The 27,123-nt window shown below is 40.7% G+C and overlaps 1 protein-coding gene across 1 annotated transcript in view; it reads left to right on the forward strand.

The window, feature by feature from the left end:
- IQGAP2 (IQ motif containing GTPase activating protein 2) overlaps positions 1-25,345 on the forward strand; it is a gene marked incomplete at both ends in the record, with an annotated part of 316,582 nt that extends 291,237 nt beyond the window's left edge. The window contains 6 exons of the mRNA XM_080692165.1: positions 8,734-8,821; positions 10,872-11,084; positions 15,375-15,535; positions 17,501-17,638; positions 18,671-18,779; positions 25,232-25,345. Coding sequence (XP_080548291.1) covers positions 8,734-8,821; positions 10,872-11,084; positions 15,375-15,535; positions 17,501-17,638; positions 18,671-18,779; positions 25,232-25,345 — 823 coding nt within the window. The remainder of the gene's footprint in view (positions 1-8,733; positions 8,822-10,871; positions 11,085-15,374; positions 15,536-17,500; positions 17,639-18,670; positions 18,780-25,231) is intronic.
- Positions 25,346-27,123: the final 1,778 nt, after the last annotated feature.

The following is a 27,123-nucleotide window of genomic DNA, read 5'->3' on the forward strand; positions in this document are numbered from 1 at the left end:
TGAGGTTGTTTTTATTTGCACTCAGAGTTTTCTGTCCTGCCGCAGACATGCCTCAGACAGCACTCATCTTCCCCTGATTCGGCCACCCATGTAAAGACCGAAAGAAGCTTGCAGGGGCTGGAGGTGCAGCTCAGCAGTAGAGCACTTGGCCTAGTATGTGTTCAACCCTGAGTTTGAGTACCAGCTCCACGCATAAAAAGAAAAGCCTCAGCAGGGCATGGTGGTATACACCTGTAATCCCAGTACTTGGGAAGTTAAGACAGGAGGATCGCAGGTTTGAGGCCAGCCTTAGCAATTTAGTGAGACTCCCAGCAGCCTAGCAAGACCCTGTTTCAAAAACAAAAATTAAAAAGGGGGGGTAGGGGGTGGGGTGGTAACTCAGAAGTATAATGCCCCTGGATTCAATCCCTAATACCACACACAAATAAAAGAAAAGCCTCCGTGATGTGCTGCTATAATATATGATACTTCTACCAGGCTTGTTTATTTTGTCCTCACATCAGCTAAGGCTCTACTCATCCATATGGCAAATGCTTGAGAATGTGTTCTGCGCTCAGGTGCTGGACCTGAGGCCGGGATACAGCCCTGAGCAAGCAAGTGATGGGCTCAGTCCTCCAGGGCGTGAGGTCTGAAGTGTAAGGGTGGAGAGCATAGCTCTGCCCAGGGCAGAGGCCGGCCACAGGGCCAAGACACATCCTGGGCCTCACAGAGCTGGGGGCAATGCTTCTCAACTACTGATTACCAAGTAGAATGAACTTTCAGGAAAAGAATTCAGGGGGAAACTATGAAATCTACTCATGACTTCCTCTAAGCAAAGGGCAATTATGAAGGTAACTGGAAATATGGATTGTGCAGTTCTGCCATGCAAATGAAATTAAACCAAGCCTTGCATGATCTCATGAGCCCCGTCCTTTTGAAGTAATGGGATAAAATTTTCTCGTAATTGATTTTGTCTGTTATTTGAATGCTATTTTCTAAATGTAGTCAACTCAAATGTCTGCATTAATAATGGCACTAACAATTTGGGTAGCCTAAAATATCCAATAATCTGACTATCATGTATTTATACTCATTACTAAACATGAGTCTCCATGGGTCTTCAATTTTCTGGAATTCACATTTTGAAAACAAAACCATTGAAATCAGACATGTTGGAAAGTGATTTTTTTTTCTTTTGGCCTGGGAAGTTTGGCACATTGTCCTGTCTGGCTGAGGCAGCCCTACTCCCAAGTGGCCATCCCCCCAGTTTCTAGTGTACCCCAGAAGTGGGTACTGGCTACTCCTTCAGTCACCATGCTCTGCACAGCCAGTGGTTCTATTTTTATTGTGGTGAAATAGATAGCATAAAATTGAGCATTTTAACGTCTTAATGTATATAACTCAATGGAATTTGGTGCTAGTTCCAGAACATTCTTATCATCCTCAAAGCATAGTCAGTCCCTCCAACCACTGCTGCCTACTAGCCTGCTTTCTGTCTCTCTGAACTTCATATGAACTCTGTGAACTATTCAAGGTATTTCACGTGACTGGAATCATGCAATATGTGGTCTTGGTGTCTGGCTCCTACTCAGTGTGGTCTTTCCAAGGTTCCTCCGTGTCACAGAATCAGTACTTCATTCTTTTTTTGTGTGTGTTTGTACTGGGAACGGAACCCAGGAGCCTTCTACCTCCGGCTACATTTCCAGACCTATTTTATATATTTTGTTTGGAAACTGGGTCTCACTAAGTTGCTGAGAGCCTCACTAAGTAGCTGAGGCTGGCTTCGAACCCGCCTGATCCTCCTGTCTCAGCCTCCCAAGCGCGGGGATTACAAGCGTGCACCACCACGCCCGGCATACTTCATTCCTTTTTTAAATGACTAATATTTCTTTGTATAGATATATGCCACTCTTTGATTGTCCATCACTTGATGATATTGGGGTTGTTTCTACTCTTTAGCTGTGCTGCTGTGCACATTCAGGTACAAACTTTGGTGCCTAAACACCTCTTTTCAGTTCTCTTGGGTATATACCTGGGAGTGGAATTACTGGGTTATAGTAATTCTAGGTTTCACTTTTTGAGGAACTACCAAATTATTTTCCACAATGGCTATACCATTTCACATTCTGCTCAGCAAGATATGGGAGTTCCACTTCCTCTGTATTCCATATTCTCAACACTTTTTTTGTCTTTTTTGTGGCAATGGAGATGGAGCCCAAGGACATTCTTCCTGCAAGCTGTAACCGCAGCCCTTTTTATTTTAAAACAGGGTCTTGCTAGGTTGCTCTGGGTCTCACTAAGTTGCTGAGACTGGCCTTGAACCTGCAACCTTCCTGTCTCAGCCTTCTAAGTATGGGAATTTCAGGTGTGCATCACCACACCTGGCTTCTCAACAACACTTTTTACTCTTTTTTTTTTAATAATAACTATCCCCAGTGGGTATGGAGTAGTTTTGTTGTGGTTTTGATTTGTAAATCCCTAATCGTTAGTGGTGTTGACCATCTTGCATGTGCTTATTGACCATGTGTGTCTCTTCTTTGTAGAAATGTCTATTCAAATCCTTTACCCATTTTTGGGGGGTGGTACAACGGATGGGACCCAGGGGCATTCTACCTCTGAGCTACAACTTCAGGCCTATTTTTAGTTGTTATTTTGAAACAGAAAGCAGTGCATTACTGAGTTGCAGAGGCTTCACTTAGCTGAGGCTGTCCACAAACCGTGATCCTCTGTCTCAGCCTCCCAAATTCTGGGATTACAAGCGTGCGCCACCGCGCCTGGCTTTACCCATTTTTAAATTAGGGGTGTTTCTCTTGTTATTCCTGGGATGTAAGAGTTCTTGATATGTTCTGAATACTATACCCTCATGAGATATATGTTCTGCAAATAGTTTTATCTCTTCTGTGAATTAATCTTTATATGTTCCTGTATAATTTAAAAAGAAGTTTTGTGTAGAAAAGGGCATTACCAAGAAAGAAAAATGACAACCAAGAAAAAGGGGGAAAATATTTGCTATTTTTCTCTTGATTACATATACATCTAGAGAGAGAATAAATAATGTGTATATATAAAATGTGACATAACACTCTCTGATTAATAACCCCACGAGAATAGAAGTTCTTAATATTGTAGATGAGGAAAAGAGACACAGCTGTAAACCTTTTCTTGGGTAATAGAGCTAGGAAGTGGAGCAGAGATTCAAACCCAGGTGGATGATAAGTCCTCCAGAGCCCACGCTCTTGATCACAGAGTTTTACAACTTCTTGAAAACAAGGTCATTGCTTTTGCACTCTTGAGAATTACAGCAGAGCCTATCTCTCCAGGCCAAAAGGAAGTGACAGACGTACGGGAAACAAAGGACGCTGCTGGAGGAGGAAGAAACACTGACTTCTCTTTCCCCTAGTTATGTTTATGGAATAGAGGTCCTCAGCGCAGATACTGCCATTCTCTCCACACCACCCAGCATAGTGGCATTAAACAAGCAAAGCCTGGTAGAGGAGTGCTAGGATGACAGAATATTGCACCTGAGTCTGTCACTTTTTAGCCCTAAGTCTTAGCAAGTAGCCAAGTAGCCTCACTGTCAGTGCCTTTGGTCATTAAATGGAGAAGAAGGGAAAGAAGGGCCTGTCAAGATAATATGAAATCATATGCTAACAGCTTATAAATTAATAAATTACTAAGGACTCTATGGTTGGGCACAGGGACACAGGCCTGTCATCCCAGTACTTGTGCTAAGACAGGGGACTCGCAGGTTTGAGGCCAGTTTCAACAACTTAGTAAGATCCTGCTTCAAAATAAAGAAAAAAATCCGGGCATAGTGTTGCACACTTGTAATCTCAGTACTTGGGAGGCAGAAACAGTAGGATCACAGGTTCAGAGCCAGCTTTGGCAACTTAGCAAAGCTCTCAGCAACCTAGTTAGATCCTGTTTCCAAATAATATATAAAATCAGCCGGGAGTGTAGCTTAGAGGTAGAGTGCCTCTGGGTTTAACCCCCAGTACCAAATAAATAAATAGATAAATAAATAAACAAACTAACTAAGCCTGGGGTAGTGCACACTTGTAATCCCCTACTTGGGTGGCTGAGACAAAGAAGATGGCAAGTTTGTAGCCTCGGCTACTTCGTGAGGCCCTCTGCAACTTAGTGAGACCCTGTTTCAAAATAAAGAATAAAAAATAGGACTGGGGGTATAGCTCAGATATAGAATGCCCCTGTGTTCAATCCCCAGTACCGCCAAAAGAAGGAAAGAAAGAAAGAAAGAAAGAAAGAAAGAAAGAAAGAAAGAGAGAGAGAGGAAGGAAGGAAAGAAGGAGAAAGAAAGAAGAAAAAGAAAAATATCTTAAGGCTGGAGGTAGAGCTCAAAGATATTATGCCCCTGGATTTAATCCCCAGTACCAATAAATAAATACATAAATAATATATAAATAAATATACAATTGTATATCCTTTTCATGGTAATATGTGATTCATCTTAAAATATGTGACCCCAATAGCTTTTATTAAGCTTATTTTCTACAAAAGTATGTGTATTGAAGTAGAAGGCAATGTTCATGGTTTTTTTAATCATACTCAACTGCACAAGTGCTTGTCATCTCTTAAGAATTTTTCTTCTTTCACATGATTCAGTTTAGATGTCCATTTCCCACCCAAAAGATTTCTTCACTTTTGTTTCAAACCTCCAGGAGCACTCAATGGCTAAGGTGATATTTAAGCCTGTTGCCAAAAATGTGTAATGATGTCATTAGAATTTTGAACAACTCGGCCAGGCACAGTAGCACATGCCTATAATCCCAGTACTTGGGAGGCTCAGCTAGAAGGATCAGATTCGAGACCAGCCTCAAAGACATTATGTCACTAACTTAGTGAGTTGCTAACTCAGTGAGACCCTCAGCAGCTTAGACTCTGCTTCAAAATAAAAAATAAAAGGAGCTTGGAGTGTAGCTCAGAGGTAGAATGCCCCTGGGTTCAATATTCATTGCCAAAACTAATAATAATTATTATTAATAATAATAATAAATAAACAATCAGAAATATCCCTTAGCTTCCACAAACACAAGTTTCTTTTCAGCATCGGGCACCTGGTAAGGCGGATGACAGAGGGACAGGCTCAGGGTTGTGCTGCTGAAAGTGTCATCACAGATGCCATAGGAGTGGAAGGGCCAAGCCCATGGGCTGCCCCAGTTATCAAGCCCATGTGGTCCTCTTGCCAACAGTGGGATGTAAAGAGAGCTCTGACTTAAAACTCCCTGGTGTGTTTTATTTTCCTTAATTCTTTCTCAGGGTCAGAGACTTACTCATTCAGGGAAAATAGGACTCCTGGTCTGGGTCAGCTCGTCCTACAGAAACAGTCATGAGTGCTAGCACTGTACTTGTTGATTTATGCTGGTCAAATGCATCTAGAACATTTTGTCTGCACCATCGTGAGGAGGCGGACACATCTCAGGAAGATTGTTTTCAGCTGGACTGTGAACTTTCCACGGAGCCGATTATGAGGGGTCGAAAGACCTGAGGGGCTTCACTTGTGGAAAGGGAAGGTGCTGGGAGGTGGCTTGGGGGGCTACACTCAGTGGAAGAGTGTGTGTATGCCATGTGTGAGGCCCTGAGTTTGATATGCAGCACCAAAAAAAAGAAATAAAGAGGAGAAGAAAGGGAGGTAGGGAAGGAAGGATAGGAAGACAAAATCTCCACAAGCACATGAAGGGCTAATGATGTGGAGAGGGAACTACCTTGTTTTCTGCAGTGTTAGAAAGCAGCGCGAGACCTCCACCTGTGAACCTCTTAGGTCTTTGCTGCCTCACTTGTAACATCACACAAGGATTGTTTCCCAATGTTCCCCGAGCACTGAAGTCTTATGACCAGCTGAGTCGAGTCCAGGAGTGGGCCTCCCAGCGCTAGCTTCCTGTTGAAGAATGGAATGTTCCAGTGCCGCGCTTTCCAAAAAAACTTAATATGAGCCGCACGTGTAATTTTAAATTTTCTAGAAGCCACATTTTTAAAAGAAACAGAAGAAAATAAATTTTCAAATGAGGGTTTTAACTTATGATTTTTTAAAAAAAATGGACGTGATGCCAGGCATGGTGGGCGCATGCTTGTAATCCCCGCGCTTGGGAGACGGAGACAGGAGGATCGCACAGGTTCGAAGCCAGCCGCGCTGGCTTAAGAGACCCTGTTTCCAAATAAAAAATGAAGTATAAAATAGGTCTGGGAGTGTAGCTTGGAGGTAGAAGGGTTTCCAGGAACTTCAGTACCACCAAAACTATATAAATAAATAAATAAATGTGATAATTACACACTATGGGGTTTGGTATGACATTTCAGTATATCTCTAGCTGTAATGATCAAATCAAGGTACTTGGACGCCAGTTGTGGTGGCACACGCTTGTAATCCCCGCCCTTGGGAGGCGGAAACAGGAGGATCGGGCAGGTTCGAAGCCAGCCGCGCTGGCTTAGGAGACCCTGTTTCCAAATAAAAAGTATAAAAAATAGGTCTGGGAGTTAGAAGGGCTTCTAAGAACCCCAGTACCACCACCAAAAAAAAAAAAAAAAAACAATCAAGGTACTTGGCATATCTATCACCCAACACATAGATCATTTCTTTATGTTGGTAGTTGACATTGTTCCTATTAATATATTTAATCTAGCCCAATATATCAAAAATGTTTTCATTTTAATAAGTAATTCATGTAAAAATTGCTAATGAGATATTGCACATTCTTTTTTTTCATACTCGCGTCTTCAAACACTAGTGTTTGTCTGCACTTGGAGTACGCCTCAGGACTGGGCACGGTTCAATAGCTTTACACGACATCCTCTTGTTCAATCCTTATATCAGTTCTCTAAGAGATTTCTATTTTACAAATGAAAATCACAAAACCTATAGGGTTTTTTTTATCAGTTACACACAGTTCGCACAGCTAATAAGTATCGAGAGCCCAGATGTGGCTTTAGCTCTGTCTGCCTCCCAGGGTCCTGAACCCTTATGTACACAGTGGGACCAGGAGCCAAGTTCCCTGTCATGGGACCGAGTGGTGACTTGGATATAGGGAACTTTGGCAGTAAGTTCCACAGGCCTGATGCAAAGCAGAATTCCAAGGGAACTAGGTCATCTGGGCGACTTGTCTTTTGGCAGCTCCTGGACACGTAAACATTCTTGGTCTCTGGTGGGGTGCATGTAAGTACACCCACTTGTTTGGTCATTAAGCAGCTTTTCTAAAGAAGATGAGCCAGGAGTTTCCTGAGAGGGTGCCTCTTTAAGTAGCTTCTAGAATATTATTTCAAAGAAGACACAGTCACTGTCAACATTTTTTTAATCATCAGAGCTTTTATTTTTAATTCAGTGTTTTTGTTTAATTCATTTCTGGTAAGGATCGGAGGAGGGCATATAGGGAGGAGAGGAGACATGGCTTCCCATGCCACAGCCACCCCGGGGTCGGTGCCTCTTCCACACGGCTATAATTAGAGGTGTGTCCACCTCTGACTCCCAGGGGAGGTCATAGCTGTGCATTCCCAGACAGCCTGAAAATCCCCAGCAGCGAAGGGTCACAGGGCCAGAGGAAACGGTTCCATAGAGGCCAGGGAGAAGGGGAAAGGAAGCTGTGGGTGACGGCTCTTCTTGTGCAGACTTACAATACATAGGAAATGAGAAAAGCGGTGTTTGCAGATAACTTGTTGGCTTCTATCCCACTTTCAAATGCCTTAATTTTGGAGTTCACTTTGAAGAGTCATACGGGAGTAGTTGTTCTCATGCTTCAAAACATAAACATTTTTTAAAAAATTTCCAGTGTGTGTGAACATTTCCTGCTGTTGTTTAGGAAGAAATAGAGTGCAATAACTGAGCCACAATAAAAGTGAAACTTTGGCCCTGACCGATTTGTAGTTTAAGGCAACCTCTGTTTGTCTCCTCCTTTGGGAAGGGAGGCCATTTCCAGTAATTCCATTTCCAGCTGTTCCCACATCATATAAGAGTGAGCAGACTTGACCATTTACCAATTAGGTTAAGATTCTTCTCCATAATTACATAATCTGATTCTTAATTAGGAGGGTGGCCCGTGGCATAGAAGAAGCATACAAAAGAACACTATTTCGCACTCCTGGAGGGGTTTTCCAGCTCTGTGCTTTCCCAGAGAAGCCCTCCTACTCTCTTCTAGCTGAAGACAAGGACCCACCCAGCCCTACGTCAGAGCCAGAAGCACCCATTCTCCTGTCCACTCTGTCTCCACAGCCCAAAGCTTCCACCAGCTATGGGGACTCCTGCTCCCAGGGTCTTCAGACTGCCTCGTGGCTTCATCATAGTAGGCAAGGTGGCAGTGGGTCTGGCTCCTAAAGGCTTATGACGTATTAGCAGGCTCAGAAGTTCAAATGCTGCTCCAGTCAGGAAAGGAGACGAGCATTCCTGTACCCTGTCAACTGTTTCCTTGAATAAACCATCCTTGTATGGTCACATCGGCTGCACTTGTCCCTGCTGCCTGTCAAATAGTGGCCTCAATAAAATAAATGTATTTAGATAAGGACTCTTATGGCATACTCTGCTCCTGTTATTGACAATATAATCCTGTGACATCAAACACATAAAATCCAGACTTTGATTAACAATCACTCACAAACTGTGTGGAGCCTGCAAAATGTCTGTGGGAATCTTAGTAAGGAATTCTTTTAAAGCTTCATTTTTGCATATAAGTCAATGCATTGATGTAAAAGAAGCAGATTTTTGTGCTATAGGATAGCTGTCTGAACGTCTTCTTTTTCTCCTTTGTGAAGGACTAAAAAGCTGATCATTGATGTAATCCGGAACCAGCCAGGGAGCACACTGAGCGAAATCTTAGAAACACCGGCAACTGAACAGCAGGTAACTTGTCTGTGTGTAAAATAATAAATAGATGGGAATTCTTAATAAATCTGCATGCCAAATGGTTGCTGTTATCTGGGAGAAAGTGCCTGGACATGGTCTGGAAGTAAGGAATTGTATCTCTTACTACAGTCGCCTGAGTTTAGCCATCTGGAACACTTGTGTAGAATATCAATGGAGATGAAACAGAAAATGCAGCATCAAACTGATGCTGAATGCCATTTTGTCCTACAGTAGGAAGATAGTTTTGGTCTTCTGACATCTTGCAGTGTTCATTATAAGCTCTGCCATAAGCAGATGGCTGGATAAGTCAGTTGAGTTCCAGTTTATAGGATATAAAAAACACCTTTCGTCTGTTATGCATTTGCTAACTGAAAGAAATGAAGTGTCTCACACATCAAAGCTGTTTTCCAAATTCTTCAGAAGCGAATAAGCGCATTGAATCTGAGCACCATTACATCAGTATAAGCAATTAACATTTCACAGCAATCTTGCATTAAGCTTTTCATTAATATGTCTTAAAATACATCATCATTTAGTTCATTCCAAAATAAGGCAATTTCAATGCTATTATTTTAGTACCAATAATTTTCCCTTAAAAAGTATCTAATGATTCTTAACAGACCTACACATATTTTTTCTGAATTATTCTTAATTGGCTGCCAAGGAATAACTCAGTCTCAGGCTTTAATTTTAAAAATAAAAAACAGATTTTCAAATTATTTGTTGTTTGCTGACGTATGACTATTTTTAAACAGTGTGGGTAGAATATCATACTAACTTAGTATAAGAACCTTTTAGTCCTGTTTAAGTGTTTTGTTTTTTTCAAACATCTCATGACTAAGAACAGAAACATCTGGGATCAAATATAGCTCTGTACCTCCTGTTAGCCCTGGGCACTGAGAAATCTACCTGTGCCTTACTTTCTTCTACTCTAAAACTCACATGCCAGATTGAATGCATAAAAATGCATCAAATGGGTAAAACAGTACCTCATATATTAAATGCCCAGTAGTATTGGAGCTACTTCTGCCATTATTTACTGCTGACCTGGTAAACTGTTCCTGTCTCCACAATGTCGACCTATATGTTTTCTGTCTAGTAACAGTTGTGTCCCTAGAATTCAGCTAATGGATCGGTCAGTTGTCTAGTATTAAAAAAAAAAATGGAAAGATCACCAGTCTCATTTTAATATCATTTTCTTAAACAAACTATCGCATTAGTATTCATTCATTTGCTCAGTTATTTGTAAATGTACTGTATACTAGAATGTTCATGTTCCCTTTGGCTCAAGCGAATCTTACAGGTGTTTCTAGGTTGGTAGTCTAAGAGTTCAGAGTGAAGCTCTGTGACGACTCTCCATTGGATTGGCTTGTGGATCTTCTTAAGGATGGCTGGTGTGAGAGTCTAGTTGGGTTCTAGATTTCCAGGGTTCTCACGGCCACATTTTAATAGATAGCCTAGTTTTAATTTTCTCAACTGGACTATTCCAGCATTGAAGTCCTTTTATCCAAGGAATTACAAAGTAGCAGTTATCCATTAAAGCAAGTCTGATTTGTTATAGTGGCAATGAAGTAGCTACTTGGAATTTTGCCCAAGTTAGGCTTGCTATCCCTACCAAGTCACTCAAAAGGAGAAAGTCATTTCTCCCACAGACCTACTTCAAAACCATGAAGAAGCCGGGCGTGGTGGCGCACGCTTGTAATCCCCGCGCTTGGGAGGCGGAGACAGGAGGATCACGCAGGTTCGAAGCCAGCCACGCGCGCTGGCTTAGGAGACCCTGTTTCCAAATAAAAATGTAAAAATAGGTCTGGGAGTGTATCCCGGAGGTAGAGGGGCTTCCAGGAACCCCAGTACCACCAAAAAAAAAATTAAAATTAAAATTAAAATTAAAAAAATAAAAAACCATGAAGAACCCGTCCTGGTTCTAGTTTCTGGACTTTGACTTAAAGAGCTCTTTCATCTTGACATTAACTTGCCTTGTCTAGTTCCTAAATCTGTGAAATTAGGAGATTAAGGGAAAATCAACATTTTGCTACTCTCTCTTCAGGAAATAAATCACAACAAACACATGGTGAGCCAAGCAATTATAGATTCCAAGACTCCAGAAGAAATGAAACATAGCCAATCGATAATCGAAGATGCACAGCTGCCTCTTGAGCAGAAGAAGAGGAAAATCCAGAGGAATCTTCGGACACTGGAGCAGACTGGACACGTGTCATCCAAAAATAAATACCAAGACATCCTCAATGAGATTGCCAAGGTTTTTGGAAACAGTATTCTTCCTTCTGAGCAGTCACTTGCTAATTACCAGTCACATGCTGGGTGCCCCATGAGGTCACATGAGGGATCATAGCTGTATATGCCATGGTTCCTGCTCCCCTCAATATTACAGTTTTTCGAGGTTTCAGAGTAGTTGATGACTTTGTGTGTGTATGTATGGTACTGGGGATGGAGTCCAGGGGCATTGTATCTTCAAGCTACACCCCCAGCCTTAATTAGTCTTTATATTTTGAAACAGGATCTCACTGAGTTGCAAAGGGCCTCACTAAGTAGCTGAGGCTGGCTGCAAACCACAATCCTTCAGTCTCTGACTCCAGAATACTGGGATTACAAGCATGCGCCACCATGCGCGGCTAGTTGATGACTTTTAGTAGACATTAAGCACAATTCCTCCATGTCACTAGCAGAGTTGAAACACACCAGGAAATAAAGGCTCAGGAGGTGGAACAATAAGTTAGACCAATGCCTCTAAGCAACGCCTACTAGCTTGTTATGATGCTTCTAAGTTGTTAGTGGTGACATGGTTCGTTTGCTCTTAGGGCCTTCCATTGAGATAGCAACTCTCTGTCCCTGAGAATTTGTCTCTGAGCTGTTTAGCCTACATCCAGTTCAGACTTAAAATGTATATTTGTTTTCTCATTACATATTTTTATACTAGAGAAACTTCCTGAGAAAAGGATCTCAACTTAGTTCAAGGAAACATCACAGGAAGTGGCTGAGGTCTGTTTGTCAAGGATAAGGAGGTATATGTTTGGGTGAAAACACGTGGGTTTTCTTTTTTTTTCTCTTTTAACCCAAACATGAAGATTAATGTGGGTCTAGAGGTTAAAGGCAATTAAATGATCTGAAAAAAAAATCAGTTTTTTCACTTCCTGGGAGGAAAATATATACAATTCCATCCATTAGCTAAAAAAAAAATTGTGGCATAAGCTTAGTCCTCCTAGTCTGAATGGCCCAAGGAAAGTAACATTTCTTTATATAGCTCTGGGGTGGTAAATAGTTCCCTTTGAAAATATGAGGTAGAGAAATCAATGCTTTTTCTTTAAAAAAAAAAAAAGGCTATCTTGAAGGTATCACTAGAATGTGTGTGTGTGTGTGTGTGTGTGTGTGTGTGTGTGTGTGTGTGTTTTTATGGGGTTTGAACCTAAGGGTGTTCTACTTCTGAGCTATACTCCCAGCCTTTTTTGTTTGTTTGCTTGTTTGTTTGTTTGTTTTTTAAAACAGGGTCTCACTAAGTTGCTAAAAGTCTCACCCAAGTACTGGGATTACAGATGACCATGCACAGCTCAAAATATGCTACTTAATGAAGAATTTTTACCTCAGAAGTTTGGGGGTTGTCTGTTTGAATTCCTAAGGGAATGAATTTTAACTTGTTCACAACAGAAAAACAATATTAAACAGCTACCATTTTTTTAAAGAAACATTTTCATAAGCTACCATTTAGAATTACAAAAAAAAATTTATCTGCAAGTTTAAATTTAGCACAACTTTTGCAAGCTGTAAGAAGCTTAGTCAACTTTACATTCTAAGAATTCTATTTAAGCACCAATACAGCCATTTCTCAGTACCTGTGGGTGATTGATTCTCCTACTGATGACTAAAATCTGTGGATACTCAAGTCCCTTATGTAATATGGCATTGTGTTTGCATATAACCTACACATGCACACATCCTCCCATATAATTTGTTTTTACATTGATTGAACACAGGGCATTCTACCTCTGAGCCACAGCCCCACTCCTATTTTATTCTTTATTTAGAAACAGGTCTCACTGAGTTGCTGGCCACAAACCTCCAATCCTCCTGTCTCAGCCTCCCAGGTACTGGGATCACAGGTGTGTGCCACCACACCTAGTTCTTCACATGCACATTAAATCATTGCTAGATTACTTTATAATAGTTAATATAATATAAATGCTATTTGTATAGTTTAGGGAGTAATACAAGCAAAAATTCTGTATATGTTTAATACATATGCAAGTTTATTGTTTTCTGAATATTTCCTGTCTGCCTTTAGTTGGATCCATGGATGTCGAACCTACAGATAAAAAGGGCAGACTATGCCGGGCGTGGTGGCACACCCTGTAATCCCAGCATTCGGGAGCCTGAGACCAGAGGGTTGTGGTTCGCAGAAAGCCTCAGCTACTTAGTGAGGCCCTCCGCCACCTAGTGAGACCTGTTTCAAAATAAAGAATAACAAATAGGGCAGGGGGTGTAGCTCAGAGGTCCAATGCCCCTGGGTTTCATCCTCAGACCCCCTAAAAAATAAAAAGGGCAGAGTATAATAGTTTCTCATGCCAAATCTTTTCTTTCAGTCTTGAATGTCCAATGTTATCTTCAAAAATCTTGAGAAATATCTACCAGATGAAAAAGGTTTTACTTATTACTAAAATGAATTCAATAAGCAAATATAAACCTTTTCAGTTTAAAGTATTCTGGAGAAGCTGAGACAAAAAGATCATAAGTTCACATTTTAATTTTCTTTTTTTTCTTTCTTTTTTTTTTTTCAGTACTGGGGATTGAACCCAGGGGCATTTTACATCTGAGCTATACCCCAGCCCTATTTTTCATTTTGAAACAGAGTCTCACTAAGTTGCAAAGTAATAGCTGAGGCTGCCCTTGAACCGCAATACTCCTGTCTGTCTCTCTCTCTCTCTCTCTCTCTCTCTCTCTCTCTCTCTCTCTCTCTCTCTGTGGTATATTGGGGGTGGAACCCAGGGGCTTCCCCCCCGCCTCTCTGGGCTATACTCCCAGACCTATTTTATACTTTATTTGGAAACAGGGTCTCAATAAGTTGCTGAGAGCCTCACTCAGTAGCTGAGGCTGGCTTCGAACCTATGCAATCCTCCTATCTCAGCCTCCAAGTGCTGAAATTATGTGTGCGCCTTCAGCCTGGCTTTATCTTTTTCTTTCTTTCTTTCTTTCTTTCTTTCTTTCTTTCTTTCTTTCTTTCTTTTTTTTTTAAGAACACAACAAGAAGATGGAAAGACCTGGAGAACATTATGTTAAATGAGATCAGCCAAGCACAGAAAGAGAAGGGACATATGTTTATTCTAATATGCCCAAACTAGGGAGTATTAGGGATACCAGAGGAACTCCAGACAATGGAGGAGAAACCTCACCTAAGCTAGAATGGAAGGATAGGAGAGGGAGAAGGCTGAGGTTGATTAATGAAGGAGCTACATCCGAATAGCTATAAAAGTATGATAGCATGGCTAACCTGGACACTCATTGCTGGGAGGAGGGAAGGGGAAGTGGGGGAGCACCAACCATGGTCTGAATGTATGCCATTTCCAATTATGTTCCACATAAAAATTAAAAAATTAAAAAATAAATAAAGATCAATAGGACTAAAAAAAACAAAAATTAAAAAAAAGAACACAGAAGGTTGGGAGGATAGGCATGGTGGCACACTTCTGTAAACCCAGTACTTGGGAGGCTGAGATAAGAGGATCACAGGCTTGAAGCCAGCCTCTGCAATTTAGCAAGGTCTCTCAGCAACTTACCAAGTGGCTGTTTCAAAATAAAAAATAAAATAGGGCTGGGGGTATAGCTCTGAAGTTGAATACCTCCAGGACCAAAAAAAGAAGAAAAAAAAAAACTGAAGGTGCAGCTCAAAGATAGAGCCAAGGTTCAAACCCCAGAACCACAGTTTATTAATTAACCAATTAATTTATATAAATAATATTATTCAAAAGGGAAAGTTTCAAATAGTCTAAAGAAATCACATCTCCTATCATGATCTTTGTACCCCTTTTTAATTTTTTTTATTATTGCATTGTAGTCGTACATCTTAATGGAGTACAAGGTGGTAGAGGCATACATGCACACATCACTCAATTAGTCCCACCCCATTCCCTCCCCCTCCCCCCTTCCCATGTTGGGCTTAGTGGTTGACTTTTATATATTTGTGAATGTACATCATGCACATTAGGGAGTTTCCCTCTTCCCCGCTCCCATCACCCCCAGTTAGGCCTTATTTGCTCATCTATGTTTCTCCACCACGTTGCCTTAAACTAATTGCATGGTCATTCTAAAATTACTTCTTTTGTTTTTCTATCAAGAGAAAAATACACCTTAGCAAGTCTCACTTCTGAAATAATAAAAAAAAAATAAGAATGCTTTGGTGTTGAGATAATATATGTAAAAAGAGGCCTGAGATAAACTCAAGTTAATAGTCAAAGAGCAATTTGTCCTTGTCTAAGTTGGCAGTTTTGTAAAGCGAGTTTCTGCTTCTACATACTATTACAGCCTTTACTTGCTGTTTTAGGATATTCGAAATCAAAGAATCTATCGTAAGCTTCGAAAAGCCGAACTGGCAAAACTTCAACAGACCCTGAATGCACTTAACAAGAAGGCGGCCTTTTATGAAGAGCAAGTTAATTATTATGACACCTACATAAAGACTTGTTTAGACAACTTAAAAAGGAAGTAAGTTAAAATCATGTCATGTTCCTTTGTAATACCATGATTTGTATGAGAAGGCTACCATCCAGGTAAGTTGGGTTAAGCAGCAAACTTTTGGCTCGATTTTATGAACAAAAAACTAGATTCTCAATTTTATTCTTGGCCAGGAATAAATTTAGGTTTTTAATCTCCAATCACCATTAGAATTAAAGTATTTTACCCTGTTGTATTTTAAGCAAATGGCATTAACATTGGGGAATCAATTTTATTATTTTTGTCTTATTTTTAGTCAAAAGTATTTTTGAAACACTATTATGAATATGTACATATGTTTACATTTATCAGCAAATATATTTAGAACACTTGAATATTTAAAATACTATTATAGTATATAAATATATGCATATGTGTATGTTTATAATAGTGACTACACACACACACACACACACACACACACACACACACATAGAAACAGAGTAAATATTCAACAACTGAGAGCCTCAGCAACTTAGCAAGATCCTATTTCAAAATAACAAAAAGAGCTGGGTTGTAGCTCAGAAGTAGAAAGCCCCTGGGTTCAATCCCTAGTACCCCAAAACATTTTTTTAAAGAGTATATAGATAGCCACACACATAAACTAGTCTTGTTTGGAAATGTTTGTTATAAGCAGGATTTTATGTTATAATTTTAGATGATGCCAGATATTTGCTAGTTGCACCAAACAACATAATGATTTTAATTGCTTAGTGTTTTTTTTAAAAAAAAAGTACTACTGGCACAACAGGCAAACGTTGGCAACTTTCTCTTCTCCATTAGCATACATATTATAGGTTTTCATCATACTATAGCAACTTTTAATGAATATCCTTTGCTCATGATTACTCTTATTCCTAGACTAGGGTCAATACTCATCAAATTTTAATTACCCTTTTAAATATGTAGTAGAGTATTTTCATATAAATGCATTCATCAAATCGGTAGTATCAAATGATGTGGAATGGAAAAATCAATTGCATTAATCACAGAAAACTGGATGAAAAGAAAATAACCAAATGTAAACCTCACTTATTTGGGCCCCCCTTCCTGAATTTTAATTCATTTGTTTGTGGGATACACACACACACACACACGCACACACACATGCACACACGCACACGCGCACACGCACACACACACGCACACACACACACGCACACGCACGCACACACACACACACACACACACACACACACACCTAAGAAGTTGGTCAAGCGAAATGAGATGATTATAAGTTTGCTTCGCATATGGTTATTGCAGCTACTTTAAGCACTGTCCACAAGCTCTGCGGTCAAGCAGGTTAAATGTGGCTCTGATTCTCCCTTACTCTCGAGATGTTGAATGAGACCAATGAATTTCTCTGAGCCTCAACTTTCATGTCTTAAGATAGGATTATTAGCAATCAGCCTCAGAAATATTGCTCTGAGAGGTAAATGAAATAATATGTGGCAAAGGAATTTGTTAATTTCAAAGCACTATAGAAATGTTAATTTTCTTAAATTTCAGTGAATATTTATAAAGCACTTAGAGTTTTTAAGATAAAATATTTATAAAACTCTTAAAATAGAACCAACCTCATAGTGTTTGATAAATAAAGCAGCCCTACTAATATCTTCACTTAGGAATGAACAGACCATGCTCTTGCACCAAAGCTGTTAGTGAAATGTCTTAAAATAACCACTTAGCTCCACATGCCTGAGAACGCAGAGCCTACATCTTATTAAAAGTAGTAGTAGTTTGTCATCAAACTTCAGTCACTCAAGAAGTCCTTTTCCCCAAGACTTCAATAGTGAGCTTTCATTGCATATATAAAATTGTTACCTACTATCGTGAGACAACTAAGTGCACGTTCAGCACGGTGGGGGCTGGGTGTAAACACAGCTATGACTCTGGGTGTGACTGCTTCACTACCCAAAACATCATGACAACAGTGGTCTATTACTATTTTCTCAGAAATAGTCGGCGATCAATTAAGCTAGATGGAAAAGGAGAACCCAAAGGAATGAAGAGAGCGAAGCCGGTGAGATACACGGCCACCAAACTGCACGAGAAGGGTGTCCTGCTAGGAATAGACGACCTTCAGACAAACCAGTAAGTGTGACCCAGAAGCCGCCACCGAGAACACGCATACCGTACGTCCACTCACACAGAACCTGACTCAGCGATGCTCTGGTCTCCTTGGCCTCAGGGAGAGTGCCATGAGGCCCATCGAGGCTTGCCCTTGATGACAGATAACAGGGGAAGAAATCACATGTGCAATGCTGTCCCCAGTCTGCCCTCAGGCCTTCCACAGTGGTGTTGTTAGTCGTGTGAAGTGCAGATCAAAAGGTTGTGTTTCTGAGACTTGGCCAATATATTGGAATTTTCAAGGCTCCCCTGATCTCTTCAAAAGAACTGAGTCATAGCCATGAGAATGAAAGGTAGTCTGTTGGTCTTGATAGTCGAGTTGTCTTCAATTGTAAAACAGTGCCTTTGTCATGTCAGAGCCATAAGCTGCCAACCCGGAGTCAGAGCCATACCAACAGTGTGTTGTGCATGGGTGTGCTGGGTTGGAGGAGACACCCCTCCTCCACAGCCCCACTGCGGCCACCCAGCGCTGCTTCCCTTGAAAGGGAGCATGAGCCCAGTGCCCCGCCATGCCCCCTCGTCTCAAGGCAGCTTGGACTCACTGGTCACCTCCCCTTGAGGACTTGCTTCTGTCCCATCAATCCCATGATGGACTGATGTACAAACTCAGAGAAAATGCCTCTTCCTCTTGCCATTTCTATAAAAATGACTGTCTGAAATTCTTGGCTGCTCTGATAGCAGCAGAGGTCAATATGTAATTCTTGTGTTCTGTGACTCTTTATGTTCCTCAAATGTAAGAACCATATCATCTGTTTCTTTTGTAATAAAGTACCCATTTCAGAGCTCTGTGAGCCACAGATCTTGACAGTAGCCCTCAGACCGTCAGTGTTTGGGGAACAAGGGGGCGTGGGGGATGATGTGGGATTTTTATTGACTTCTTTAGGATTTTTTTCCTTAGGCTAGTCATTAAGCGGTAAATTGGTATTCCATTGGCTTATTTCAGCCTTAAGGGTATACTTATAATTCCATATGTGTGCATGTTTCTTTCTTCACTAGGTTTAAGAATGTTATATTCGATATCATAGCTACTGAAGATGTGGGCATCTTTGATGTCAGATCAAAATTCCTTGGTGTTGAGATGGAAAAGGTGCAGCTCAATATTCAGGTAAGCGGGGATTTCTGAGAATCGGGGTTGAGTCTGACCTGAGGTCCATCTGTTACTCCCCTGGCTTGCACTATTAACGACAGCAACAGAGTTTAACAGATGACCAGTGTAAGCCTTCTGTGCCACTCTGCATTTTTTTAAGTGTTGATTTTTTTAAAGCTTTCGTATTTGAAAGTGTTAAAACTTCAAATGTTTTTAGTTGGTAAAATCTAGCTGTTGGTTTATCTAAGCCATGTTTCTCTTTTAAGTTTAGACAAAAGGATATAATATAAAAGTATTCAGAGCTATTAAATAAGTGTTGGAAAATTTCTTTATGTGTGTGTGTGGGGAGGGGGGATGCTGGGGATTGAACCCAGCAGCATTCTACCTCTGAGCTACTTCCCCAGACCTATTTTTTTATTCTTTATTTTGAAATAGGATCTCAATAAGTAGTTGAGGGTGGCCTTTAACCTGGGATCCTCCTGTCTCAGCCTCCCAATTACTGGGAATACAAGCATGAGCCACCATGCCCTGCTCCTTTTTTTTTTTTTTTTTTCTTTTTTCTTTATACTGGGGGAGTCCATTCTACCTTGGAGCTTCACTGCCAACTCCCCGCCTCCCCTTTTTTTCTTTCTTTTTTTTTTCTTTTTTATTTCAGTACTAGGGATAGAACCCAGAGGCATTCTACCTCTGAGCTATACCCCCCCCATTCTTATTCTTTTTATTTTTTTATTTACTTTACTTTATTTTATCTTATTTTATTTTGGGTAGTACTGGGGATGGAACCCAGATTGGGAGTGTACCTCCGAGCTACATCCCCAGCCCTATTTTCTATTCTTTATTTTGAAACAGGGTCTCAGTGAGTTGTAAAGGGCCTCACTAAGTAGCTGAGGCTATCTGAGAACCCTGATCCTCTTGTCTCAGCCTCACGAATGCTGGGATTACAAGCATATGCCACCACACCCAGCATTCTTTTTGTTTTTTAAAACAGGGTCTCACTGAGTTGCAAAGGCCTCGCTAAGTAGTTGAGGCTGTCCACGAACCTCAATCCTCCTGTCTCCTCCACCCGAATGCTGGGATTACAAGGATGCACCATCATGCCCAGCTTCTAGCCCCATTTTTTTTAAATTTTTTTATTGGTGCATTATAGTCATACATCTTAATGGAGTGCAAGAAGCATACATGCATACATCATAGGGTCTCACTAAGTTATTGAAAGTTTTACTTTTTTCTAAGTCTAATCTCAAACTTGCAATCCTCTTGTCTCATCCTCCCAAGAGATTACAGGCATGTACCACCATGCCTAGCTTGGAAGTTTCCTTTTGTTGGAACCTTGCTTTTTTTTTTTATGACTGTCTTTGTCCAAGATTGGAGCTTTCTGATCCCATTTTTCCTTTTCTTTCTCTTTCCTAGAATAGTTTTTATACCATGTCTTCAATCCATTTGTTAAATGTTTTAGATCTCAAGAATAAAAGACATTACCCAAAGCATAAACCTATAAACAGAAAAATACTGCATATAATGTGATTTAGCATTAAAAATATATATAAGCTTGAACAAAAACTGAGAAACCAAGTTAATGTGCAAAAAAGAAAACTGAGTGGAATGTGCAACAAAATGCTTATTCCTCCCTTCTTAAGCCTTTTGCACAAGACCAGTTTAAATAAATAATGGAGTTTTTTGTTTTGACATAACACTTTTTAAATGATGCCCATTTGCCTGAACCTCGTGATACCTGAAAATGATTCCCAGGTCCTCTGTGTGCATGACTCATCTCACTGAGCCCTGGGGAATGTGTAAGTTCTGGCCCCGCTGCCTGCTCAGCCCATGGCTCAGTGCCCTGAAATTAGCTCCCCCTCATGGGAACCTGTGCCCCAGAGCCCTTCTTTCCTGTCTAGCAGCACTTGAAAGCTTAAAAAGAAAATTGGGAGCTAAATGGGTTCAATAAGAACATTGAGATGAGAGTGTAAATTCCACTTAAGAGAGAAAAATGATACATAATTATGAAAAGTATACTTCAACAAATGGTACTGTATTTTAACATTTTAAGTGTGCTAAATGTATTCACTGTGGCAATTCAGTTAAAGACAGTCTTCAGTTACTTCATGTAACAAATAAATGCAGGAAGATAAAACAATGTGCTTGTGATCCACCTGTGTCTTCTGTAGAAATGGCAAAGACATAAGTGACCGCAAGAAGGAAGTAACCCAAGTCCAGTCAGTGTCAACTGGACTGATGAGTCGGTGTGACAAGGAGGCACCCTACACTCTACTCAGAGGGACCTCGGGTCTTCCATGGGACTTAATCTGAGTACTAGTACAAAAACCAAACCTTATTTACTCCTTTGTTAAGTATTAAGGAGCACAATAGGATTCGCTACTCCCAACATTCATTCATACACAGAACTGATTGTGAAATGTTACTCCTTAGACATAGGCAGGCAGCCAATACACCAGATGTGTTTTATTAACATATTATCAGAACTTGCAACATAGTTTTCCGGAGTCAGTGCAAAATAAAAATGTAGGCCCCCTCATTCAAAATTCTGAGAGCTTTCAAGAGGACAACAGCAGAACATGGAAACAAGTCAGGGCCCTTCTGAGCCTGGGATCCAGCGTAGACACAAAGCTCACAAGTCCATGGAGCCAGCCAAGCAGAGAGTCACTGGCAAGGGGAATTCGGGCTTCTGGCTATACATGCAGCTTTCCAACAATCACATGAATGTGTACATTTTCCAAGAGAAAGACGGTGGCCGAGCCTTGAATGAGAGCAGGAGAATGTCTGAGAGGACTAAAGGAGGTCCCTCTTAACGTGACAGTTCTGTTCTTCAGCCTTTAAAGAAAACCATAGGATAGCATACCTGTAACCCCAATACTTGGGAGAGTGAGACAGGAGTCACAGGTTTAAGGCCAGCCTCAGCAACCTAGCAAGGCCCTCTGTAACTTGAGAACCTATTTCAAAGTAAAAAGGGCTTGAGTGCAACTCAGAGGTGGAATGCCCATAGCATAGAATTATACCTATAACTGTAGATCATATATGCAAGTGAGACTAATATGGCAGGTGTACTCTTCACAAAAATAATGTCCACTGTTTCCTAGGGACCCTGGGAATGGCCTTTTTCCTCCCTCAGGCAAAAAACAGGTTCAGTGGGCTCTTTATGGAAAAGGCAGCTAGGATCTAAGCTTTCCACCATGCCCATCTCACAGGATTTCACTTGCCCTGGATGAGACACAGGTAGCTTACAAACAGTTCACAGGAGTCTATCTCACATCCATCGCCCACTAGTGCCCCTCTGAAGTTGACAGTATTATCCACTGTTTACAAGGAAATGGAACTCCTGAAGCTGAGGTTAGGTTGCAAAGTCTTGAGACAGCAAATAGCCCAGCCAAGCTAAAATCTGGTCTCCCAACCCCTGAGGATTGCCAGATTAGCTCTGTTCCCTGTTTGGGGGACCAAACATATACCCTTTCTTCTCAGCTTCAATACTTTCCCAAGAGACATTAACAGATGTTGCATTTTTCAGAGGAAAAGTGAGTTTCTGCTATACCCTGACAGGTAAAAGCATTCTTGAAGAAAGGACTTTAATTCTTATGGATCTCAGTCCCAGGAGTATATTTAAGTAGTGTAGGGATGTAGTTGAATACAGTTGGGGGAAACCGAGGAAGCCGATTTCCCTCAAATATGACTCTAACATCTTTAAGTGCCCTTACTTAATAGATTCCTTAGGTGTTATCATTAACCAAGAAATGAGCCAGGCTTGGTGGTATACACTTGTAATCTCAGTACTTGGGAGGCTGAGACAGGAGGATCAAAGGTTCACAGCCAGCCTCAGCTGCTTAGTGAGGCCCTTTACAACTCAGTGAGACCCTGTTTCAAAGTAAAAAATAGGGCTGGGCCAGGCATGGTGGAGCACACTTGTAGTCTCAGCATTCAGGAGGCTGAGAAGAAGGATTGTGGTTCACAGCCTCAGCTACTTAGTGAGGCCCTTTACAACTCAGTGAGACCCTGTTTCAAAATAAAGAATAAAAAAAAAAAAATAGGGCCAGGGGTGTATCTCAGAGGTAGGACACCCCTGGGTTCCATCCCCAGTACCGCAAAAAAAAAAAAAAAAAAAATAGGGCTGGGGATGTTGCTCAGAGGGAGAATGCCCCTGGGCTCAATCCCCTGACACACACACCCAAAAAAAAAGAAGAAAAAACTTTCCATACCAATCTTCCTAAAAGCTAAAATGTTGTCCCTCAGTATCTATGCTCAAAACAATCTGTCCCATGTATAAACAGCACTTCCTATTATAAAAATAATGTGCTGTTGCTAACCTGGAAGGTGGAGCATCTCAAAGTGGCTGGTGTTTATAGATTTCTGTGAAGTTTTAGTGATGCCCAAGCACGTTTTTAAAACATGCATTTAAAGAGCTGTAGAAATAATGCGTGGCTTTCGGTTGATATCTACTCACTCTGTACAGTATTTAACTCTGTAGAAGCACAATTATGGAAAGCTTAGTAATACTGCTAATGATATTTGTAAAATATACCTTGAGTGTAGTGTCTGCTGGAAGAGGCAGTAGAGGTGTCTCAGTTGTGTTTTATGCAAGGAAAAAATATTGCAAACAGCCCAGAGTACAGTAAGTGATGAGGCTTCAGTGAAAAGAAGCTATGTTATATTCCATTAATCTGTATGTAACCTTGCTGCCATGCTATTTAATCAATAGCTTAAAAATAATAAAAACTATCACAAAAACCAACAACAGAAAAGGATAAACTATATTACTATATTTAACTGGAGTGTTTGGGCTTTTTGTTTGTTTTTTATTTGTTTGTTTGTTTGATGATACTGGGGATTGATTGAACCAGAGGCATTCTACCTCTGAATTATACCCTAGCCCTATCTTATATTTTGATTTGGAAATAGGATCTTACTAAATTGCTGACGCTGACCTCAAACCTATAATCCTCCTATCGCAGCTTCTCTAGTACTAGGATTATAGTCATGCACCATCATGCCTAGCTTGAAGTGTGTGTGTGTGTGTGTGTGTGTGTGTGTGTGTGTGTGCTGGGAGTGGAACCCAGGGGCCTTCTAACTCTGGGATATATCCCCAAACCTATTTTTATATTTTATTTGGAAACAGGGTCTCACTAAGTTGCTGAGAGCTCACTAAACTGCGGAGGCTGGCTTTGAACCTGCAACCTCCTGTCTCAGCCTCCCAAGTACTGGGATTACAAGCATGTGCCACCATGCCTGGCTGAATTTTTTTAAAATTTAAATTATAATAGTATATCAAATATTAACTTGCTGATGATAGTCTACTCTTTTTTTTTTTTTTGGTGATGTTGGGGATTGAACCCAGGGAGGGCTTTGGACGTGCTAGACAAGCACTCTACTACTTAACTACATCCCCCGCCACTTAATTGTTTTCTTAGTAAGAGTGTGTGTGTGTGTGTGTGTGTGTGTGTGTGTGTGTGTGTGTGTGTGATTAGAGATTGAACCCAGAGGCATTCTACCTCCGAGCTAAACCCTTGGCCCAATTTTATTTCTTATTTGGAAACAGTCTAAGTGCGAAGGACCTCGCTAAGTTGTTGAGGCTGGCTTTGAATCTGTGATCCTCCTGTCTCAGCCTCCCAAGTACTGGGATTATAAGCATGCACCACCATGCCCAGCAAGTTGTTGTGTTTTTATTTATTTATTTATTTATTTATTTATTTATTTATTTATTTTGAGGGACTGGGGATTGAATCCAAGGGCATTTGACCTCCGAGCTACACCCCCTGCCCTATATTTTATTCTTTATTTTAAACTGGGTCTCACTGAATTGCAGAGGCTTCACTAAGTAGCTGAGGCTGTCCGCAAACCATGATCCTCTGGTCTTAGCCTCCCAAATGCTGGGATTACAAGCGTGTGCCACCACGCCGGGCGAGTTGTTGTATTTTAAAAGCCTATTTCTTTCAGGCGTGGTGGCACACGCTTGTAATCCCAGCATTCAGGAGGCTGAGACCAGAAGCGAGTTGCAGACAGCCGCAGCTACTTAGTGAGGCCCTCTGCACTTAGTGAGACCCTGTTTCAAATTAAAAAGAATAAAAAATAGGACAGGGGATGTAGCTCAGAGGTCGAATGCTCCTGTTTTCCATCCCCAGAACCACACACACACGAAAAAAAATTCTTTCTTCTAGATCAGTGATTCTCAAAGGGTAGCATCCTATTAATATTGTCAGATCTTGGGAACTTGTTAAACTTCAAAATCAGTGGGCCTTACCTCAAAGCTACACAATCAGGATCCCTGAGGGTGAGACCCAGAAATCTTGAGTTTTATCTCACCTGTGTTCTTAACCAGCTAATTCTAATGTCCATGAAAGTTTAGTGATCCTATCTAGGTCATTAGATCAGTTGAGTCTTATTTCTTGTCATCAAATATGTTCCGATGTTTTTCAAATGCGCGCGGTGTCAGCGTCGATCCGTCATGATGTTCCTCCCCGTTCCAGGACTTACTCCAGATGCAGTACGAAGGAGTAGCCGTGATGAAAATGTTTGACAAGGTGAAGGTGAATGTGAACCTTCTCATATACCTGCTCAACAAGAAATTCTATGGAAAGTGAAGTGCCTGCAGAGGTTGGACGGATTCCGTGTCATCTGGATTGAGAAATGAATTTGTTTAGTATTTTTGTTTTTAAACACGATTGAAATCACTGCTTACAAATGTGTGATTCTTTTTTAAAAGACCAAAACTGTTCCGAAGAATGTACCCATGTGCCTTTTTGATAATTTGATACTACAGTAGAATGATACACAAAATGAATTAATGTAAACATCCACATTGTACTGTGGTATAGGTACTCTGATTTAAAACTCTGGACACCCTGTGATTTGTCTTAAAGTAGGGGAAGTGCTTAGCTGAGTAGGGACAAATGTGTAAACCTATTTTCCTATGAAAAATTTTAAATGTCCTACTTGAATAATGCACTTCTTCATAGATTCTTTTTTTTTAATCTATGGAGAAATAGTAACCTAATTAATTTGTAATGAATTATTTAGACATAGAGTTCTAAGCCCTGTCTTCTGGGAAATATCAATTTGAAAGAGAACTTTTGTGCAATTCAAGATGAAGTTTTTATAAGTAATTGAAAGTGACAATACAATAATACTTTCTGTATAAAAGTATATATTTTATGTGATTTATTCCTACAAAATGAAAGTGCACTACTGCCTCATGTAAAGATTCTTGTACAAAGAGTCTTTAAGTGACTAAGAACAACTTGGCTAGCGATCCCAGGCCCCACCTCCAGCCCTCACAATTTATTTGAATACTTCAATTGTGCCTCTCAATTTTTGTAATGCTATAAAATCAGTATCTAGATGGTTTTTAAATGTGTTCTTTGAAAATTGTTTTATGTAAAATAAATGTTACTTAATTACATTAATGTGGTTTTTAAGTTGTCTTAATATTTCCATATCATTTAGTAGGTAGGAGATGATTCTTGGTGAAACTTATTAGAAAAAGAAATGATATATCTGTATCTGTACTAAGCTGCCGTAAGAAAAATATACAATGCCAGGCATGGTGATGCACACCTATTATCCCCGTACTTCGGAGGCTCACAAGATCCCAGGCTAGAGACCAGTATGTTAACTTAAGACTCCATTTCAAAATAAAGAGAACTGAGAGTATAGCTCTGTGTAGAATGCCCTGCCTTCAATCCTCAGTAACACACACAAACGCGTGCGCGCGCGCGCGCACACACACACACACACACACACACACACACACACACACACACACGGCATTTGTCTTAATGCCAATTCTGTAAACAAAATCAAATTTAGTTTTTTACCTTGTGAATAAGCTTTCCTCTCCCCTAATGCTACTATTGAAAAGTGGGGAAGAGAAACCAGGGGCAATAGGACTGGGTTACTAAACTTTCTCCTTGCTACAGGAAAGACTTTTGGGTGATAATGCACAGAAGCCAAAATTAAGGAGCTGTGTTTGGAGGCAAAAGCCAGCCTTTCACATCTTCTTTGAAAAGAGCTTGCCTTTACTTATTCCAACACTTGAGTGATATGCCCAAGTGTTACGTGTATGAATAAAGACGTACCGTACCAGTGCTGTCAAGGAAAGCTGAGAATGTTCTCCCCCTGTTGGCCTGCAAGAGGAGGTGATTGTAAATGTCACCAGTTGCTCTTTGAGGTCTTGGAAGGACCCGGATGTCTGGGTGGCGCAGAGAAGGAGGAATGAGATGAAGAAGCAAGAACAAGAAGCCAATGAGGGCATGGCTGCAGCCGACCTAAGTTTATTGAGATTGTTAGAGCCAAAGCCTGGGCCGCTCTCAGGAGGACTGAGCCGTCCCCAAGCCAAGAAACAGTTGTTCCTTGTATGAGC

This window comes from Muscardinus avellanarius, assembly GCF_963383645.1.
Source record: "Muscardinus avellanarius genome assembly, chromosome: 1".
Lineage (NCBI taxonomy): Eukaryota > Metazoa > Chordata > Mammalia > Rodentia > Gliridae > Muscardinus > Muscardinus avellanarius.